At 36.6% G+C, this 23,382-nt stretch overlaps 1 protein-coding gene across 1 annotated transcript in view; it reads left to right on the plus strand.

Annotated features, from left to right (window-relative positions):
• Window positions 1-23,382, plus strand: part of SNX25 (sorting nexin 25) — a 291,635-nt gene that overhangs the window by 82,799 nt on the left and 185,454 nt on the right. The window contains 1 exon segment of the mRNA XM_051965470.1: window positions 16,346-16,562. Within this exon segment, the coding sequence (XP_051821430.1) occupies window positions 16,346-16,562 (217 nt within the window).

Consider the following 23,382-nt stretch of genomic DNA (forward strand, 5'->3'; position numbering starts at 1 on the left):
CCACAAGGCAAACAAAGGTCCTGGAGAACTTGTTGCCATAAGGTGGGCAGTTCCTAATGAACCCCACAGAGAAGTGACACACAAATAGATTCTTTTATAGGAGAAAAATAACTGGGGAGAGAGGGGCTTGACGTCATAATTTGACCTTCTGATGGGATACAGTGACTATAGGTCATGTCTATGCAAGGAATTCAGCCTGGGCCTACTGCAATAAAGGTCCTAAACAAAAGGCTTATTTAAGAAAAGACAGAGATAATCCTGATAATGCTCATCCCTGCTTGGCTTTGGTCAGAATTTGGAGCTTGGACAGTAAAATTCAAACCTTCTCCTGTCAGTTGTCCCTACCTATGGCCCACCTACTTATCAAAGGTTTTTTTTGGGATCTTATTTCTTCCATCATTTTTAGTATCCATTCCTATGACTTGCATATAATGTAGTTATTATTATTATTATTGTTATTTTTTGATGAGGCAACTGGGGTTAAATGACTTGCCCAGGGTCACACAGCTAGGAAGTGTTAAGTATCTGAATCCAGATTTGAACTCAGGTCCTCCTGACTTCAGGGCTGGTGCTCTATCTACTGTACCATCTAGCTCCTTATAGTGTATATTTTTAAAAAAAAATTTGAATTGAATTCTCTATGTCTTTCATTTTATAGATGTGGAGACTGAGCCAGGAAGCCTGAGATTATCCAAGGTCACATTTGGTATTTTAGTGTCGTGAAAGAGCTATGAATTCTCTTTGTGTGTTTAACTTGCTGTTTATCAGAAAGAGACTCACGCTGGAAAGAAAGCTTTATTTTAAAATATAACTTAATTCAGTTTTATCAAAGCAATTTAAAAAATAAGGTACCATAAGTCCTAGAGTAGTCTAGACATATACATATCTGCATTCTACACATTGAAAAATATCTTATTTCTTATTTATATTTGGAGCATTTTTCCTTACTGTGCTTATCTAAACAGATTACAGGAAAAAAACATTCCTATTGCTTTCTATCATTCTTTCATGTTTCTACCTGTAATCCTTTCAACTTCTATCCAGAGTGCACATTTAGGATTTGGCAACTATATATGAAACTTAGAAAACTTCTGTGTTCCATTCACATTGAGTCTATATGTAAGCCGTAATGAATCTACTGAATTAAATTCAAGGAACATTTTTAAAGTATCTAGATTGCTAGGTATTGAGGATGAGGATGGGAGAACAAAATCAACTCCCCTTTTGTTGGGGAGGGAAAGTTAGATATAACATGTGCACAGTTAGGTAAATGCAAATTGGTCAGAAAAAGCGATACAAGGACAACTTTAGAATCAGTTGTATGACATGGGAGACACTGACATAAGATTGCCCAGCATGGCGGGCCCTCATCAAAGAAGATGCTTTGTTCTATGAGCAAACCAGAATTGAATTAGCCAAAAAGAAATGTGAGATGGGCAAAATTAGAGAAGTGAATGTTCATCGAGATTATTTGTTTGTTTTTTTGCTGAGGCATTTGGGGTTAAGTGACTTGTTCAACATCACACAGCTAGGAAGTATTAAGTATCTGAGGCTGGATTTGAATTCAGGCCCTCCTGACTTAAGGGCTGGCGCTTTTCCCACTGCACCATCTAGCTGCCCCATAGGGACTATTTGTGTTCAGCCTGAGGCAGAGCATTCTGAGCTCCGATTGGTCTGATCAGTTAGTCAGACTCTAACTCAACTCTAACATAGTGATGTCATTTTAGTCCTCTGAGTATCAAGGTAACAACCAACTAAATGCAAAGTAATGCAAATGAGTTTCAAGAGGAAGATATATAGGTGAGAGAAATGATTATTCAATAATCAAATATTGGGGAGATTCAGGATTTTTTCCCTTCCTCATTTGGAGATTATGTAAAAGCTTAGTTCTTTGAAGGGGAAGGCAGATGATAAAATGAAATTTTAGAATTATTATCTTACTCAACTAAGAGAACCTTAAAAAGAACTTAATTTAAAGAATTCTGGTTCATTCTGTTCCACCTGGCCAGCTCTGAGTAGAGGGAGAGCCTTTGTCTAGATTTTGGAGGCTAGGGATTGTCTAGGAAAGACAGTGATCAAACTCATCTCCTCTATCCATCATTATAATGGGTCAGCTTCTCATGATATTCATTCTTCTGGGGTTTTTATTCTTATTATTGTTAACCAAAAATAATTGATTGCTACCCTCAGGAACATACATGTTTCCAAGGCCACATAAAAGCATACTGGTTTTATAAGGGATCTCTGGCATTTGATTTCTTTTATTATATGATTAATAGTTTTTACCCAGAAACTATGTCTCTTGAACTTTTGTCACATGGGGCAATCAGGAAAGATTTTATGTAGGAGTTGGCACCTGAACTGTGTTGTGAAAGAAGCTAAGGATTCTATAAGGCAGAGTTGAGAAGAAAGTCGATTTTAGAAATGAGGAGTATGACGTGTTTTGTATGAGGAAACCACTAACAGGCTAATTTGACTAGAATAGAGAGTATGTTATAGGAAGTAATATAAAATAAGACTGCAAAGGTAAGGCAAAGACTGCAAAGATTTTGTAGGGCATTTAGTTAATGATTTTTAAAAAAAAGGTTTATGTGCTATTTTATAAATATTGACTTTTGTCATCATTAATCTCATTCTCATCCTTATTTTTGTTATTGATGAGCTTCGTACTCTGTCTTTGTCCAGTGAATACTAAAGTCAATGTTTTATACATGGACTTTGTATAAAGCACAGGATCAATTTGCAGAATAACTCAGTAAATAGGGGTTAAATGAATGAAAATATAGTTGAAATGTCAGCTTTTGTCCAATTATTTTTGTAGCTATCTAGTGTCTTTGGTAGGAGGTACTCAGAGCTAGCAGTGTCTAATTTTTTCTCCATGCATTTCTCCTGACGTCAGTATAAAACAATAAATTTCCATTTCAAGAAAACACTACAAATTATTTTCCAAGCTACCTAGCTTTTGTTTGCTTCCTTGTAAGTTTTTTGGTTTGCTGCTGTGTACTTTTAACTTAAGCTTCCTCCGAATGCCTCCAAATCCAAAGGTTTGTCCTTCAGCCTCACTTTTCTCATTCTCTCCCTGCCCCTCCCTTCCCCAACTATACTATATTAAAACTACCCAAATAGTAATGATAGTCAAGAGTATTGATATCGTTTTCACATATAAGAAGTAAACAATTTGATTTTATTGATTAAAGATAATTGATTTTAAATGTTTACCTTATATTTGTCTTGGAAAATTTCTCCTTGAAGATGTCAAATTTTCCCTTAAATTCTGCAATTTTTGTCACAAAATCTGAAAGTCTTTCAATCCTTTAAATATCCTTTGCTCTCCCCTCCCTCTACTCTCCCATTCAGGTCTGTACTTAACTTTGCTTTGTAAGTTATCCTTGGTTATCACAGCTCTTTTGCTCTATGAAATATGGTATTTCAAGATCTGCAGTCCTTAAATATATTAGCTGTTTTATGTAATCTTTATTGTAGCTTCATATTAATTTTTTTCCTTGTTGATTCCAATAGTTTCTTCTTGACATAGGGGCTTTGAAACTTGACTATGATATTTCTTCAAATTTTCCTCCTGGGATTTCTTTCAGGTGGTAATTTTTTTTCCCCCTATTTCTGCTTTGTCTTCTTGTTTTAGAACTTCGGGATAATTTTCCTTGATAAATTTTTTCCTAATATTTGTATCAAGATTCTTTTATATTTTTAAATATTCTTTTATATGATTAAATCATATAACAAGTAATTATAACTTAGAATGTGAGTGGTATAAATTTATTCATAAAGTGGAAATTGATAGCAGATTTAAAATAATTTCACTATTCTTATATTATTTCTCCTTGATCTGTTCTCTATATTAGTTGTTTTCTGATGAGATGTTTCACATTCTCTGCTATTTTTTTATTCCTTTGCTTTTGTTTTTTTTTCCCAATATCTTAGAATTTTTTTAGTTTCCCTTTTCTAGTTTTCAAGGATTAAGTTTTTGATTCTCCATTTCAAATTGGTTGAACTTTTCAAAATTTTCTTGATTTTTTTTTTCTTGGATTCCTCTTTTTTTCAAATTTTTTCTTTAATTCCTTTTATTTGATTTTTAAAGTTCATTTTTAGTTTTTCCAGGAACTCTTTCTGTGCTTGAGACCATTTGATGTTTTCATTGAAAAAGAAGTGGCTTTTTTTTTTTTTTTAAGCTCTATTATCTTCCTCCAAATATGAATTCAGATCTTCTCTATCCCCATAGTATCTGTTTATGGTTAGGTTCTTTCTCCTTTGCTTACTCATTTTAAATTAATTTTTTTTCAGCCATTCTAATCCCAGGTTTGGGGGGATGATGTCCCAAGCTTCTGGTCTTTCTTACTGCTATTTCCCGGTCTATTGCAGGGCCCAACTTTGGGCTCTCCTCTCTACTCCTTAGCTATATCTAGGTCTCTGTGGACATGCTGTCCATCCAGCAAATGATCTTGCTGCTTGCTTTCTCTCTGGTGGCTACAAGTTACAATGGTTTTCTCTGTCCTGAAACTGAAGCCTTCTTTTGCAAGTGCCTATTGCCAGAAGGGTCCCTACTCCTCTGCCACTGCGTTCACCAGGTTTGTGCTAGTTCCCATTCTCTTCTCTCACTAACCCAGAATGCTTCTGGTCAGCACAGCTGTGTTTGGCATCTCTCCACAGTAGAAGATCTTTTCATCTTATTCTCAGCTTTCAGACCCCCACATTGTCCTGGGATTAAAAGTTAAGACACCTCCCCACCTATCTGCCCCCAGGGTTTGGTGTTTATACTTCTGTCTGGTCCACCCTTCATCTCTGGAGGCCTGTCTTTCCTACAGTCTTCTCAAGTTGTCTTTTCTTCGATTTTCTTTAAGTTCTTTAAGTTTTCTATTCGACAATGTTTTTTGTTTTAGTTTTTTTTTTTTGGTGGAGGAAATTTGGAGAGCCCAAAGTTTTTTGACATCTGTTATCTTTCCAGAATCCTCTAAACTATGTTATATATCTATATATTTATCTATCTATATATACAACACACTACATCAATATTATAGAAATGAACAATTTTGAGGACTTTATAAAGTGTTAACAAATGAAGTGAGCCAAACCAGGTGAACAATTTGTGTAATTACAACAACAGTGTAAAAACAAATAACTATAAGAATTGTGAGCAGTACAATGATTATTCATGACCACAGAGAAATATAATGGATTTGGGATACAATAGGATAGACACATATATACGTATATCTGTATACATATGTATGGGTATGTCTATTCACATATATACACACACACACACATACACATATGCATACAGGGGAATTGTGAGAATTGGATGGGGATTTAGTTTTCACAGAGTTATGAAAATTAAATTGGAGAAATGAAACTTAAAGTAGAAATTTGAAACTAAGAAATGGGAAGCTGGAACCCACAAGAACATCAAAGAATGTAATCGGGGTGGAGGTTTTAGATTTGAACAGGGGCTCTTTAGATTTTGCCCCCTTCCCCTTGGGTTATCTACCCTCCAGAGCATGTAAGAATGTAAGCTCCTTGGGGGCAGGAGCTGGCTATATAATGAGGGGGTAGAGATTCACATTTTTGTAATATCCAATTAATGGATGTTACAGAATGTATTTCTTCATTTTGTCTGTAACCTCTTCTCCTAAATAAACTTATCTTTTACCGAAGAGCATGGCCATTGTGAATTCTTCACGTAACTGTACCCCAAAATTTGGTGCTTTCCTAAATCACATCATCTGTTGTCTACAACCATTTGTTCACAACGATGTTAGGACAGTGATATCATGACTTGGAGATAAACTGAATGTAAGAGAGAGGGATGTCTCTCTCCCCCAGAACCATCTGGCACAATATAGAACAGAGATAAACTATGGTGTTTAACAGGTCTCAGTCTGATTGAGGTAACCATTCATTCAATGTTTAAAGCTACGTAAGAAATGAGACGAGCCTCTTCTACCTAGTCGAAAAAGAATTTAGTGTCAGAGGGAAGATCCCCAAAAGAGTTTTTGCCCAAAACAGAAACAATTGCTATTTACACTCACTCTGAGCTTTCAGAGCCCCAAAAATAACTAGGTGAGACTTGGGCTAGAGTCTATTCTTAGCCAATCAATGAGAACCAGAGTGACTTGGGTTTAAGGCATGGTCCTTAAAAAAGAAATCTAGCCTGTGAACCCCAGGTATCTTGTGTGGTTTCAGCAATCAAAACTTATATTCCCTTGGGCAGAGAACCTACAGGTAAGAATATGCTTCCCTATGTGGACAGAGGGAGAAGAGAGAGAAGGAGAGAAAAATAAGAGAAAGGGAAGGAAGAGCTGTGTTGTCCAACTGAAACTGGCCAGTTGGATCCACAGTGGGGCAGCTATCACTATACTTAGATTGTTGTTTGTCTTTTGTTCTTGAAGAACATCAGGAAGATGACTTTAAATGAGGGAGGAGTCCCCAGAATTATTTTCTCTAACAGAGCCATCTGGGGCCAGTGGCAAGATATAGATCCAAGGTGACTGGAGATGACCCCAGATGCAGTAGGGAACCCAGGTTTGGTGATTTGCTGAAATGCTTCTGTTGTCCACTGTAAAATTTTGTGATGTTTCAGTTAACTAACGAGGCGCAGTGTCAAGGAAGATCCTAGAATTATGAACAGAATTAGTCAATAGACATTAATTAAGCACCTACTAGGGCAGCTAGGTAGTAGTGATGGACTTGGAGTCAGGAAAATGAGTCATCCTGATTTGAAATCTGGCCTCAGACACTTTTTAGTGTGAACCTGGGCAATTTACTTAGTTCTGTTTGCCCCAGTTCCTCATCTGTAAAATGAAATGGAGAAGGAAATGGCAAACCACTCCAGTATCTTGTCAAGAAAACCTCAAATAGGGTCACAGAGAGTTGATGTGATTGGGAAAACAAAACAACAAAACAAATCTGAATCACAACAGTGCCAAGGGCTGTGCTAAGCAGAGAGAATACAAAGAAAGGCATATGACAGGCCTTGCTCTCAGGGAGCTCACATTCCAAGGGGGAGGCAACACATAATAAGAAGGTGAAAAACCAGGTTGGAGAAAAGAGATGTTTCTCAGACTCAGGCGCATGATGAAGTCATTTGTCTGGAGTGGGAAACGATCGAAGTAATTTCCAAGTTGATTTTATCTTGCAGAATGATAGGTTTCTGGAGATGATCAAATCCTTTCCTGGATTCATATACTTTCCTATAACTGGCTGGATGAGGAATCAGTTCTTAAACACATTCCTGAAAACTTGGAAGACAGTTTTCAATCTCTTGTTGAGGCAGATGGTTTTCCTTTTAGGAGTTTTGTGTCCTGACAGACAAGGGTATTCATCAATTATTTTAAATATCCTTGGCATAGCATGAAATCTTTGAATATTTGTTGAATTTGTGTCTGCACCAAGTATATAAAATTTGTTGAGGCCTTTGAGTCAACTACATCCAGGACATTCCTCTTTCTTTGCATGATGACATGGTGACCAAGTTAGACAATGTTTGCAACACTGTTTCCATGGATTACCATCTTCCTAATACAGATAGTGCTTTTTTTTTTCTTTTTTTAAATAAAATAATCTTTTTTATTTTCGAAACTAAAGCATAATTTTCAATATTCATCCTTGTAAAACCTTGTGTTCCAAAATTTTTTCCCTTAATCCCTTAACCCTTTCCCTTAATCCCTGCCTTAGACGGCAAGTAATTTAATACATGTTAAACATGTACAATTCTTCTATACGTATTTCCACAGTTATCATGATGTACATGAAAAATCAGATCAAAAAGGGAAAAAATGAAAAAGAAAACACAATGCAAGCAAACAGCAACAAAAAAGTGAAAATACTATGTTGTGATCCACACTCAGTCCCTCTCTCTGGGTACAGATGACTCTCTCCACAGATGGTGCTTTCTCAAGAAATTTGTTTTCTGAAGCAGCTAAACAGTGCAGTGGATACAGTACCAGCCATGAAGTCAGGAGGCCTTGAGTTCAAATTTGTCATCATACACTTAACACTTCCTAGCTCTGTGACCCTGGGCGAGTCACTTAATCCCAAATGTCTTTTAAGACAGTCTCAACATATCAATACACATCTTGTCACTTCTTAGATCCTGCCTTTATTTCCCCCTCTTCCTTTTGTGCTACCAAATACCTTCCTCATTCCTCCCTTTACTTATTAGATCCTACTCTACCCTCCATCTTCTCTGAGCTATAAAAAGATGTGTCCCCCAAAAGTAAATTGTTCATTCATTTATGACTCTGCCTTGCCTACTTGTAGTGGCTTGAGCCTCTAAAGCTATTTCACATAAATAAAATAGCAAACCAAACTTGTGATGGATGCCTGTGACAAATTCTTTGTGTCAATTGAACTATTCTTCTTTCCCAAATCTATTTCATATTTCTACCCTATATTACCACTCCTGATACCTTTATTACTACTTCACTGACTCCAGACCCAGTGCTTTCTCCACTGAGCCACTGGCTGTTTCTTGGTCTTGTGCTAAGTACTTCCCAAATACTATCTTCTTTGAGCCTCACTACAACCCTGGGAGTAGTGAGGTTGTTGAGGTGTGAAAAATGAGGGTTGAGAGATCCCCTGACAGCAATGGGATCCCCTGGCCAGTCACAGAGGCTTTGTGAAAAAAATTCGCAAACCCCAATGAATAGAAGCTGGAGGTTTGTGGCAAGAATGAGTTTATTACGCCAAGAAAACAGCTTTCTTAGCAGGCAAACTCCTGTTAGGACTTTTGCAAAGATGGGTTTACACTGAGAGGCAACTCAGTGGGCATTCCTGATTAGGAATTAGCAGAGATGGATTGACAGGCCTTATATAGGTTTGTTTTGGCCCAGAGCTGGGGGACCTTTCAGTAGAGGGTGGTGATCATGCCCCTGGCCAAGATCTCCAATTGAATAGGAGTGTTTGGATTTTGGGAGTTTTCCCTGTGAACAGGAAGGTTAGGTTAGGGTTAGGGTTAGAGGGGTGGGAGGATTTGAGACTCAGGACTACTCTTCCCCCAAGATTAAAGGGACACAGTTTACATCAATGTAAACTTATTCTCTCCCTGTTTCAGGAAATGCTAAAACACTCATCCTGGGAACTTAGTTTCCCAGACTATCCTATGACCATATTTAAGACAACCATGATGTGTCCAGACTACCTTAATTAACATCTTTAAGATACTTATGACACTTTCCTAGTGTAATACCAGAGAAACTGAGGCAAGATAGAGATTAGAGAGTATTTAATAATTCATTTAATGGGAGAGATTTACTGGGACCAAATGGATGCATGGTTTGGTCCTAGGGCTGAATGAGACTATCATCTCCAAGAATCCAGCAAACAATGTGAGTTCTCAATGACTCAGACTTAGGGGGTATACTGAGGCAGGGGTAGAGTCAGGGTATTGAGAATGGGAACGGAACTCTGACAGGGTAGGGTGAGCCTCCCCTGAGATGGGGGGAAGGCATCTTGATAACAGTATCTGACATTCCGATAATTTGGGATGGGGAGAGGCATTCTGATATTCTAAAACATAAGATCTTTTGTCTTTATCAAAGATTCTGATAAAGAGGGAGGGGAGGTTTTTGCAGGACTGAGCTTTGAGAAGCAGAGAAACTGAGTCAGGACTGGGTCAGGATAATTAGAGAAACTGAGAACTGTGGCATAACACCTGACTGCCTTTGTTAATATCTTCAAGGCAGTCTCAACTTCTCAACATAAATCCTTGTTACCACCTTTATTTCCCCATCTCTCCTGAGAAGTTCCAAGGTTATATTTTCCCTATAATGCATATGATGAAGATCTTTGCTAAGTCTTTTTCCGGATTAAGCCAGTTCTGGGGTACTCTCTCCCTCCTCATAGTGTCTTCCCTTTAATGGCATCTTTCTCCTTCCTATATCTAATTCTGATTAATGTGCTAAACTCCTATATGAATTTAACTGGCCCATCAATGGTGTACTCGTATCTCATGTTATATTCTTTTAATGGCTTTTTCCAAACCCCTTTTATTACTGACCCTGTTGGCTCTCCAAAATCTACTTCATATCTACCCCTCCTGGTATCTATTTTACCTTTTCATTTTGTCTGCAACTTCTCCTAAATAAATGTATCTTTTGGCTAAGAGAAAGCCTTTATAAATTTGTCACGTGTATTTTGAATTAGGAATTGTTACTCTGACCTCATTAATAGTTGTTATTGAGGAGAACTGCCAAATCCTATTCATATAAAATAATGTGAAGTTAGTCTGTTACGTCTTTCATCTTGTCTCCAATTTAATTAGTATCTTTAAAGTCAGTCACAACAACTTTTGTGGAACTTAGTTCTTCCAGACTATCTTATTAAAAAGTTAAGTTTTCACAGATTATCTTGATTGGCATATCTTTAAGCATGTCTGGGACCTGTTCTGCCACTTAGCTCCCTGACATTACCTTGTCAATTTGTGTCTTTATAACCCCCAAGGCTATTTTGTCCTATAAAAAAACATGCTTATGATGAAAATCATTGCTAAGTTCTCTTCAGGACTAAAGCCATTATGAGGTACTTTCTTTCTTTCCCTCCAAGTGTCTTCTCTTTAACGATACCTTTTTCCTTACTCTTGCTAACTCTGCTCAGGCTAAACCAAACAATGGCTTTCTTTACCTCATGTAATACTTGTTTTTGTTTTGTATATTAAATATGTATAGAAGAATTGTACTTGTTTAACATGTATTAGATTACTTGCCATCTAAAGCAGGGGGTAGGGGGAAGGGAAGGAGAAAAAAAATTGGAACACAAAGTTTTGTAAAGATGAAAGAATTTTTTCTTTTATTATTATTATTTTTTATTAACGTTTTTATTTTTCAAAACATGCATGGATAATTTTTCAACATTAACTCTTACAAAACCTTGTGTTCCAGTCTCCCCCCCCCCCTTTCCCCATCCTCTCCCCTAGATGGCAAGTAATACAATATATGTTAAACATGGTAAAAATATATGTTAAATCCAATATATACATACATATTTATACAGTTATCGTGCTACACAAGAAAAATCAAATTAAACCAGCAAAAAATAAGAAAATAAATTTCAGACAAACCACAATGAAAAGAGTGAAAATATTATGCTGTGAACCACACTCAGTATCCGTAGTCTTCTCTCTGAATGTAAATGGCTCTCTTTATCACAAGTCCATTGGAACTGGTCTGAATCTCATCTCATTGTTGAATAGAGCCATGTCCATCAGAATTGATCATTGTATAGTCTTGTTGCCATGTATAATGATCTCCTGGGTCTGCTCATTTCACTTAGTATCAGTTGATGTAAGTCTCTCCAAGCCTCTCTGAAATCATCCTATTGATCATTTCTTATAAAACAATAATATTCCATAACATTCATATACCATAATTTATTCAGCTGTTCTCCAACTGGTGGGCATCCAGTTTCCAGTTTCTTACCACAAACATTTTTGCACATGTAGGTTCCTTTCCTTCCTTTAAGATCTCTTTGGGATATAAGTCCAGTAGAAACATTGCTGGGTCAAAGGGTATGCACAGTTTGATAACTTTTTGAACATAGTTCCAAATTCCTCTCCAGAATGCTTGGATCCATTCACAGTTCCAACAACAATGTAGGAGTGTCCCAGTTTTCCCACATTCCCTCCAACATTAGTCATTATCTTTTCCTGTCATCTTAGCCAATTTGAGAGGTGTGTATCTCAGAGTTGTCTTAATTTGCATTTCTCTGATCAATTTAGAGCACTTTTTCATATGCTTAGAAATGGTTTCAGTTTCTTCATTTGAAAATTATCTGTCCATATCCTTTGACCATTTGTCATTTTCTCCTGGTTAATTGTAAGGGGAACTTGTCTTTTTCCTTAGTCCAGGAAATTTTATTTCATATTTACTATTTCTGATGTCAATTATCCATTATCATTACCCTCATTTTATAGTTGATGAAACTAAGGCCGGCAGAGATTGTGTCATGCCCAGAGTTCACATAGCTAGCAAGTATTTGAGACTGAATTTGAATTTATCGATTCTAGGCTCAGTGCTCTATCTGCTGTGCTACTTATATCACACACATATACATATGTGTGTGTGTGTGTGTGTGTGTGTGTGTGTGTGTGTGTGGAGAACAGCTACTTATATCACAAGTAGTATCATTCATGCCATTGTGACACTCTTGGCTGTGTCTTCTTATAAGTTCATTACAAGAAGTCCACTAAGTCTGGACCCATAAGTAGTCCCATATTTCTCCAAATTCCTCATATTTGGCTTATCTGACAGCCTAATAATATTTCACTACATTCATATATTACAATTTGATTATTTATTTCCTACACACACCTTCCTTAAAATTTGATCTGGAGTATAAAAATAAGATGAGCAATAGAACAGGCAGTTAAATAAGTAATCCATGGATGGGGGTCACAGGAAGGCAATGAAGGACCTTGCCCCATGTCCTTTTTCAAAGTCCTGAAGAGACTTACATCACAGAAAAGGCCAGTCATAAGAGATTTGAAGAGATCAGTTATTTCAGTCTCCTCACTTTAATGGCTATGAGAGCTAGGGAAATTATCAAACCTTCTGTATCTCAGTTTCTTCATCTGTAAAGGAGAGGAGATTGAAATGATACAGATGGAAAATGACCAAAAGCAAGTCAGTCAGGAAGCCCAGGTTCAAATCTAGTTCTGTCACATCACATAACTGTTAAGTGGCAAAGCTAGATTTGACTCTGAGTTTCCTGACTGCCTCCTGGTGAGTTGGGAAAGTGCTAAAAATCAAGGTTGGGTTTGATTTGATTTATGAGTCAATGCCCATCTCTTGTCAAATAAGCTTGGGAAGTTAGTGTCATTTTCTACTCAGTTAGCCTGAAATTGGAATTTCATTCCAAATAAGTGTAAATAAGTCTTCCAAAAATGAATCTACCAGAACAAGCAAATTCCATGCCAAATACAGGAAGAGCTGGTCTGTTGCAGTCACTTTCTCATGCTGAAGCTCATTGATCTGCTGGCTAACCAGCTGGGTTCTGAGATTTGTAAAAAGTCTTCCAGTGGTTCCAATATGGATCATGGTTCATGAGGCAGGGGGCTTAGTCTGTGGGGAATCCTGGTAGAAAGAGCACCATAAACAGCTTTCACTGTACTAGGAGCCCCAAAAGGATCTCTATTTGCTTGGAGAATGCCCTCAGATGCCAGCTGGGTTCCTGTGCTTTCTTTCCAAGGACTGTCTCATACAGAAATTTGTGCCTTTGTAGTGTCTCCCATGCTTTCTATGGTGTGGTTAGCTGTTTGAAAGGATAGTTGTCACAGCTCTGAGGTCTTTGCCCTGCCATGGGTGCTGTAAGTCATCTGTCTAGAGTTGGAACAAATAAGCATGATGAGATAGTGCAGAACTGTTTCATGCCAGTAATTAGGGAAACCCCTGAACAGGTGTATAGAGAGACAAGCTTGGAGACAGAACAGGAGCTAGAATCCTAAGGAAAAGCCAGTCCATTATTAAATAGTCTGCAGTCTACCAATATCCAGATAATATCCAAGAGGTTAAGACTAAAATGAGAAATATGGCCAGTTGCTAGAGTTCAGAGGCAATGGCAAATTCAGGGAGTCCAAAATAAAGAACTCTCTGAACCGAGTGACTGGGGTAGGAGAAATGGTCTCTGTAAGAAATGGATGGGTATTTTGGGTTTCCATAGTTATGAAAATCAAATTGGAGAAATGAAACTTAAATTAGAAAAGTGAAACCCACATGGACATCAAGGAATCTTCCCACAAAAGAATTGTAAGCTCCTTAGGGGCAGGGACTGACTTTTGTCATCAGGGATGGTGACCTGAGATTTGAAAAGAATCCTTTGTTCTTTGTTGTTCTCCTCAGTTCCCTTTCCCCTTCTAAAATGTAAGCTCTTTGGGAGTAGGGACTAACTAGTCCCATTACAAAGTATAATGAGGGGTGGAGATTCATATCATGTAACTTCTGTAACATCCAATGAATGGGAAATCAGGGGAAGGACTTGTGCATCAGGATAGGAAATAAAATGCTGTCTTTGGAGTTCAAAAGTGTGTCTACTCACCTAGACACTCATTCTTTTGAGAATATAAAGTCTTTCCTGCATTCATCAATGAGTCAGTGGACTTCTTAGTAAGATATCTTGTTTCTTACAGTCTCTGAAAACCAATTTAATACTTCTGAGGAAGGATCTTCCTTTCCGTTTTCCTCCACTTTCTACCAGTAACTTCTCTCGTTATACAGACTATGGTAGACTCTGCCCAGGCTCAGTATATATTTTCTAGGCAAAAAGAGAACTTCACAATTACCTCAGTGACTCTTTTCCTGGGACCCCCAAAGGCCAGACTGCACTTCATTTTGCCCTTAGAAAGATTGATTCTATTTTGTAGTTTGAGCACTGAGAACAGAGATACCAACAGACCCAGAATTCTGAATCACAAAATTTCTTTTTCAGTGACTTCATTAAGTCTCTGGTGTCCCACAACTCCTAGGGGCTAGAATAATAAACTAGATGGCTTGTCTCATGCTCCTTGTGGGATTGTGCTACAGAATGATCTTCAGTCCTTTCTATTCCAAACCAGTCTATTCACTTCTGGTTTGCTCATCCACAGCCTCTTGAGTCAGCTATTAACAGAGCTGAGAGCTTTCAGGAGGCACGTTGAGAATGTCCCTTTACCCATCTTTGTATAGATTCCCTGACTGCCTTCAAATCCCAGAGAAAGTCCTACCTTCTGCAGGAAGCCTTTCTTCATCTCCTTGAACTCTTAATGCCTTTCCTCCTTTGATAACCTGTGTATATATCTTGTTATATAGTTATTTCCACATTTGTTCCCTCATTAGATTGAGCCCCTCAAGAATAAGAATTGCCTTTTTTTTTTTTTTGGCTTTTCTTGGTATCTTCAACTAGCATAATGCCTGGCATGTAGAAGATACTTAAAATGTTTGAGAATTGACTGATACTCTAGCAGAGAAGCTGACTTGAAACTGAGAAAAATATGAGGAAGTGGGGATCTGTTTACTCTAGAGAGAAAGTGAGAAGGCACTCTCTATATCATCCTGAGGCTGTTTATAACCCAATTTCTTAAACTGTGGTTCACATTGAATGTGGGGATCATGAAATTTTGATTTATTATCAGTAAATGTTTGATTTGCTTGCCTATTTTATATACCTATATACCTGGGGTCATGTAAAAATTTCTTGGGTGAAAAGGAGTCACAAGTAGAAAAAGTTTAAGAAGCCCTGGTCTATATTAACAGCATTCCTCCTTAGGTGAATCATGGAATGTTGTAGCTGAGAGAGATCACTATGAAGCATTGTGTTAGATCCTGGAGAAGATATAAAATTTTAATGGGCTTGGTCTTTTAGTACAGGCTCATTTTACTGCCTCATATATTTAAACTTAACAGCTGTGATTCTGGTCAAATTATTTATCCTTTATTTATCTTAATTTCCTCTTCTGTAAAATGGGGATAATAATAGCACGTACCTTCCAGGGTTGTTGTGAAGATCAAATGAGATAATATTGATAAAGCACTTAGCAAAGTGCCAGGAACATAGTAGGTAATATATAATGCTAGTAATTTATTGATGATGCAGTTGAACAAGTGTAGAATTTAGAATAAAGTAAGGGGTCCATAGGCTTCCCCAGATTGCCTGAGGGGTCCATAATATACAAAAAAGTAACAGATTATTGCTTTAGACTTTGTGTGCTGTAAGCAGCAACTATTCCACAGATAGTAATAATGAAGTGATAAATAAGCACCAGAACTAGTAATATGAAATAGATTTGGGAGAGATTGTAAAGATTTGGTTCAAAATATGGAGCAACTACAAGAAGCCATCCATTACAGGTTACAAAAGTTTGCTATTTATTTAATGTAAATAGCTTCATAGGCTCAAGCAGATACCAACCAGAAGCAGCATACTGTGTGAGCAATAATGCATTTCAGAGTATACAACTTTTAAAGTCTTTGGGGAGCAGAGAGATTGGGGGGGCAGGATCTATTGAGTAAGGGGGAAGAATCAAGGAAGAACCATGTGGAATCCTGACCAAGTACTGACTAAGGTTGTTGTAATTGCCTTATGAAGGTGTCTTAAAGGTGGGAAAACCAAATGGGCTGATTTAAGAATTTTACCTCATATCATTGAAACAGTAGAGGCTGAATGAAGAGTTTCTGTCTCTCCTTATTCTATGTAAACAGGGAAGCCTAGGAAAGGTCATCTGATAAAAATTTTCATTTTAACAATTCATGAGAATAAACTAGTTGAGGGTTCACATCTGTAAGACACCTCTAGAAATGGTCTTTGTGATTCTGTTGTATCTATATTCAAGTTTCATTTATGGTTTTGTTTTTTCTTTTGTTAGTGTTCGACTACAGTTATAGGGATTATATTCTATCCTGGTATGGGAACCTCAGCAGAGATGAGGGACAGCTCTACCACCTGCTCTCAGAAGATTTCTGGGAAGTTGCCAAACAGCTGCGCCACAGACTGAGTCATGTGGATGTGGTGAAAGTTGTATGTAGTGATGTTGTCAAGACTTTGCTCACCCACTTCTGTGACCTCAAAGCTGCCCAAGCCAGGTAACACCTTTGAGCCAGGGGGGAAAATAAAACAATCCAGGGCTTTTCTTTTCCATTTGTTCTTGTTGGGTTGAAAATCAATTCACACAGGTTACAATCTCTCATTTGTACTTTGCTTATGAATAAGCATGCAGATTGCACATCAATATAATATAATTGTATTGATGTATTTTTGTTTTTAGTTTTATGACTGTTTCCAAATCAGGTTTTACAAAGAGATTGGTATTCCATAGAGGATGCTTTTTACATGAAAATATTCTCAGTATAATAGTTATTTTTCATGAGAAGAATCAGTTTTTCTCTTTTTTTTCTTTTTTTTTTAAATTTTAATAACTTTTTATTTACAAGTTATATGCATGGGTAATTTTACAGCATTGACAGTTGCCAAACCTTTTGTTCGAATTTTTCCCCTCCTTCTCCCTCCCCTCTCCCCTAGATAGCAGGATGACCAATACATGTTAAATATATTAGAGTATAAATTAAATACAAAATAAGTATACATGTCCAAACCATTATTTTGCTGTACAAAAAGAATCAGACTCTGAAATATTATACAGTTAGCCTGTGAAGGGAATCAAAAATGAAGGCGGGCAAAAATACAGGGATTGGGAATTCGATGTAATGGTTCTTAGTCATTTCCCAGAGTTCTTTCGCTGGGTGTAGCTGGTTCAGTTCATTACTGCTCCATTAGAACTGATTTGGTTCATCTCATTGCTGAAGATGGCCAGGTCCATCAGAATTGATCATCATATAGTATTGTTGTTGAAGTATATAATGATCTCCTGGTCTTGCTTATTCCACTCAGCATCAGCTCGTGTAAGTCTCTCCAGGCCTTTCTGAAATCATCCTGTTGGTCGTTTCTTACCGAATAATAATATTCCATATTATTCATATACCACAATTTATTCAGCCATTCTCCAATTGATGGGCATCCACTCAGTTTCCAGTTTCTGGCCACTACAAAGAGGGCTGCCACAAACATTTTGGCACATGCAAGTCCCTTTCTCTTTCTTTAAGATCTCTTTGGGATGACTGCTGGGTCAAAGGGTTTGCACAGTTTGATAACTTTTTGAGCATAGTTCCAAATTGCTTTCCAGAATGGCTGGATGTATTCACAATTCCACCAACAATGTATCAGTATCCCTGTTTTCCCACATTCCTTCCAACATTCCACATTATTTTTCCCTGTCATTCTAGCCAATCTGACAGGTGTGTAGTGGTATCTCAAAGTTGTCTTAATTTGCATTTCCCTGATTAATAATGACTTGGAGCATCTTTTCATATGGCTAGAAATAGTTTCAGTTTCTTCATCTGAGAATTGTCTGTTCATATCCTTTGACCATTTAGCAATTGGAGAATGGCTTGATTTTTTTTATAAATTAGAGTCAATTCTCTATATATTTAGATATGAGGCCTTTATCAGAATCTTTGACTGTAAAAATGTTTTCCTAGTTTATTGCTTCCCTTCTAATCTTGTCTGCATTAGTTTTGTTTGTACAAAAACTTTTCAATTTGATATAATCAAATTTTTCTATTTTATAGTCAATAATGATCTCTAGTTCTTCTTTGATCATAAATTCCTTCCTCTTCCAGAGGTCTGAGAAGTAAATTATCCTATGCTCTTCCAATTTATTTATAATCTCATTCTTATGCCTAGGTCATGAACCCATTTTGATCTTATCTTGGTGTACGGTGTTAAGTGTGGGTCAATGCCTAGTTTCTGCCATACTAGTTTCCAATTTCCCCAGCAATTTTTGTCAAATGTTCTTATCCGGAAAGCTGGGGTTTTTGGGTTTTTCAAACACTAGAATTAAGGTTATTGATTGTTTTGTCCTTTGAACCTAACCTATTCCACTGATCAACTAATCTATTGAAGAATCAGTTTTTACAGTTATCTTGAACATCTTGAATACTTTTGCAATTTTTAGTCAAATATAGTTTATGTTTCCCCTTATAGAATACCATATTGAATGAGATAAGGTGAGATCTTTCAAGACAGTTGTGAAAATCGAGTAAGGCTTCATCTGTTTCAAAGTCTGAATCGGCCTGAAGGACTTTAAACATTAAGTCAAGGGCATACTTGAAGTGTCTCCTCCCTGCTATCTTTTTAAGGGCATACTTAGTCTCCTCCCTGTTATCCCCCAAGAACATACTTAAGTCCTTTTCTTGTTATCCTCCCTATTTCAACCAAATATGGGCAACTATGTACTTAATGGTCAAGTTCAATTTCTTGGGCAGTTCCCTTGTTTAGAATGTAAGATCCTCAGCCAATAAGGATGAGGGTCAGTGTTAGGAGGGGGAATTTGCGTTAGGTATTAAAAGCGTTGACCCTGCCCACTATGGTCCTTCCTCCCTTCGATGGGTGGGACGCCCAATTCTCGGTAGAACATATCATAAACTTTGCTTTGCTTCTAGAGATCTCTCCAGTCTTTTTTTATTAAATGATTTCTGACCCACACAATATTAAGAACTTCTTAGCATTATAACACCTTGAAAACTGATTTAAAGAAACTGTGTGTGATATTTAGAGATGGTATTTGAATGTGAGAATGTAAAAAAGATATCAAGAATTACTGTTTGGGAACATAGTAAAAAATGAGTTCTTTGCTAGTGTAACAAAGAGAGCTGTTTTTGGGTGGGTGGATTTATGCCTCCCATAAATGAATGTACATTTTGAAGAAGGGAACTCAAGCTATCATACTATTGGGATAAATGTTTACTTTTTTATTTTATTAATAACTAATTATTGAATTAGGATGAAGATTTTTCCCCTTTTCTATTTCCTCATCCAGAAATCAGCCATAATGGGAAATCTTGCTCAAAGGCTTATCCAGGTTAAGATCAAATGAAAGATAGTAAAGAAATTCTAAGTTCAGGAAAATGGGTGAATTCCTGCTCATTTTATTTATTCTGAAAGGTCTGGGGAAAATATCCATTCTCCCTTTTGTCAGATGGGCAATAAAGAAATTGTTAAATCTCTTTGATCGAGATTAGGTGCTCACATGTTTAACATATATCAGATTACTTGCTACCTAGGGTGGGTGAGGGAGGAAGTGAGGAAGGAAAATTTGGAATATGAGGTTTTACAAAGGTGAATGTTGAAAACTATCTTTGCATATGTTTTGAAAATAAAAAGCTATTATTTTAAAAACAAAAGATTGGGTCCTCAGTGTCATATATACCCCAAGATTCTTGTTGGAATATAGCTCAGCCCCTCATTGTCTTTTTTTTTTCCCCCCAAGTCAGGGGACAAAGTTTACTATAATTGTAATGCCAATTGAAGTAGGCGAAGTTCCAAAATAATTTGACCAAAGAACCAAAAACCAGAAGATAAATTTATGGAAAAAGATAGAAAGGTCAGGTGTTTCAATGTGTGTTAATTTTTTGGCTTAGAGATAGAATTAAGGAGTGGTCTTAAAGGTGGAATTGAAAATTATTGAATTCTATGGCTTATAGATGGAGTTGCACCCCATTACTGAATTCTGTGGCTTAGATTGTTTTAGGAACTTTGTTATTACTTACCAACAGATCTGAAGCCAGCATTGTTTATGGGACTTCAGCACTCCGAAGGCCAGATAGCTTTAGAGTTAGGGCCAGGTAATCTTAGGGTTATTGCTACATCCTCCCTAAGAGATATACTATATCATTCTACCCTCAAAATAATAGGGACCTAAATGCATTTTAGAGGCACAAGGATAAGGGTCTCACCTTCTGGAGCTGCTTCAGACTGCTAATCAGTATAAGGTTGTCCCTGCCTAGCCAAGTCCAGACTGAGGAGGGGAGACACAAGAATCCAGGTGGCAGCAGCATCTAGGGGCACCAAATCTCAGAATTAGGTAGCTAGTGGTTTTAGTTTGAACAAATAGTTGAAAGTTCTTGGCTGGAACCTAGAAGAGACAAAGCTCATGAAAAGGTTGAAAAATAGTTGCTCAGCTCCTCATTGTGATATTCATTTTGTCATTAATTGTTAACCAGTTAAAGTTTATTGCCTCCACTCAGGAATACCCATTTTTCCAAGGGCATATATATCATGAACCTGTCATGAGCATCTTTTTTTTTTTTTTAATAGTTTTTTATTTACAAAATATATGCATGTGTATTTTTTCAGCATTGACATTTGCAAAACTTTTTGTTCCAATTTTTCCCCTCCTTCCCCCCATTCCTTCCCCCAGATGGCAGGTAGCCCAATATATGTTAAATATGTTAAAATATATATTAAATACAATATATGTATACATGTCCATTCAGTTGTTTTGCTGCATAACGTAATTCGGTCATCTTAAGAGTATCAGGCTAAGGTGTCTGTTTCTACCTGTACACTTTTATGAGCTACTTATAGTTAGCTTTGGAACAGGACAAAAGTTGATGCTGGCATCAGAGCTATTAATATTATTGCTATCTGCCCCTACAGTTCAGCTGCCCTGGCTTCATTTTAATTTAACAAATAAAAACATCTGCCACTTGCAGAGCATTGGCCTAGATACTGGGGAAGATACCAATTTCCATAGTCAACATCATTCATGATGGGATTACGAGGGGGTTCATTTCACAGAGTCAGATAACTGTTGTTCAAAATAACATATAAATGCACCAGGCATGTGAAAAACAATGCTTTGCATTATACAGAGGGGAAAAATGTTGTTTTTGATTTGGAGGCCTATGGGAAGATTTCATAGAGGAGAGAACATAGCTTCTTCATTCATCCTTTAAAATTTAATAGTCAAAGAAAGGTTTAACATTGGTAATTTGGTGAAAGGCCAAGTTAAGGATTTGTAGTCAGTACTATTCAAATTCTGTTTATGATATTATATTACTCATATAACTTTGACAAGTCATTTCAATTTTCAGGGCCTTAATTTCTTCATGTATAAAATAAGATGCAGGGAAAGGAGATAGTGGGCAATAGAGTCCTGAGTTCAAATCCTATCTTTGCTACTTATTAGTGTGACCTTGGGGAGTCAGATATTTACTAGCCGTGTGACCCAGAGTAAATCACTTCACCCTGTTTGCCACAGTTTCCTCATCTGTAAAATGAGTTGGAGAAGGATATGGCAAACTACTCCAGTACCTTTGTCAAGAAAAACTCCACAGGGATTATGAAGAGTTGGACATGACTGAATAACTCCTGACTCCAAATCCATTGCTTTTTTTTTTTTTTTTTTTGGTAAACTATCCCATGCTGCTTTGAGAGACCAAAAAATTTAAATTTCTAAAAAATTAATGCAAACCCATTCCAAATTTATGTTTTTCCAGCACATGTATAATAAACCAGTAATCTCACTAAAATTAGAGGGAAGATGATTTTCAATAAACTTGAAGCAATTTGGTAAATGTTTTGCATTGTCTCACTACATAATTCCTTTTTTATTAATAATAATTATTATAATTATAATTATTATTATTGTTGTTGTTGTTATGGCAAAATAATTCAACATAATTTTTCCTTACTTTTTCCATGCATTTTCAGTTTGTGAAGTGATTTTCAATTTATTTTCCTGGCAAGAAGTTTTAGAAGCTTCTAAAGGCACAGTGCCTAGTATAGTGCCTAATTCGTAGTGTGACCTTAATAAACATTGACAGTTGGCTTAAATGGCTTTTCATAGAGCTGTTTTCAGGTGTTCCAGATACAGTGGAGACCATGGAAATTCTTTTGGTGGTGTTTGCTCACCTACTCCCACTTGGAGGCATCCCACGCATATGAGTCAGAGAATGCTAGTTCTGGAGAAAACTTCAGACATAATGAGGTCTAACCCACTCTTTTCAGATATGAGAAAATTTACTATTGTATATATTTCCAGAAAAAAAGCCTTTATGATTTTGGGGTTTTTTGAGCAGTGAAGTATAAAGAAATGGAAGTTTAACATTAACCATTTTCTTCCTTATTCATTGAATTCCTGGGAACAATACTTTCCCTTTAGAAATGAAGGAAAAAATGTTTTTCCTTTTTGAAAATCAAAGCCATCCTATGCCGATTACTTGTCTGGGTATATCTTCCAGCTGCATCATTTAGAGCAAATAGTGTTTTCAGCTATTGTTAAAATGCTTTCAATTTGAAGGACAGTGTCTTGGTATGTTGGAATTTTGAGATACTCAGTTAATTTCCATTTTTGAAAAAAGTTATCAGCTTCTGTGAAAGTAATTTTCCAGTGCCTAATGGAAGTATGGAGGTGACTAAGTTCTCAAAAATCTTTAGCTATGGCAGCCTTTCCCATATTCTCCAAAGATCAAAATGCTTCACTTACTTTTCCAGGAGAAATAGATTGTGTTTCTGATCTCTGAGGATGGGCTTAACTGAACTTGGCTAAGCCTCATCACCAGAAGGTTGGTCTCCAGGTTTGGGCACAAAAACTCAGAAAGCCATCTGCTAAAACATGGTTTAATTATGATCTGCATTAATGGGAAGAATACTCATATTGATAAAATGACATCTTTGGAAGAGAAAAAGTACATTTATCAACCTATAGTTTCAAAACTGAAATGTAATTAATTGGGTATTTTCAATTTAGAAATGGTAGCAATAAATAAGGAGAAAGGATATATATAGGCATAAGAAGAGATTAAAATATTTTTATTTGTTGAAGGGCATAAACAGGGTAATAATTGAGAAATCCAAGATAAGAAAATATTGAGATGAACATCATTATTAAATAAAAACCACTGGGAAATTTGCCTGGCTGAATGACAAAAATGAAATTAAATCTCTATTTTACTCGATAAACTATATTATGTTTTAAATGGCTCAATAGTCAAGATATAAAAAAGTAAAAAATAAAATAATATATCTATCATAAAATGGTAAACAAGAATTCTTAGCTTCAAT

This window comes from Antechinus flavipes, chromosome 6 (genome assembly GCF_016432865.1).
Source record: "Antechinus flavipes isolate AdamAnt ecotype Samford, QLD, Australia chromosome 6, AdamAnt_v2, whole genome shotgun sequence".
Classification (NCBI taxonomy): Eukaryota; Metazoa; Chordata; class Mammalia; order Dasyuromorphia; family Dasyuridae; genus Antechinus; species Antechinus flavipes.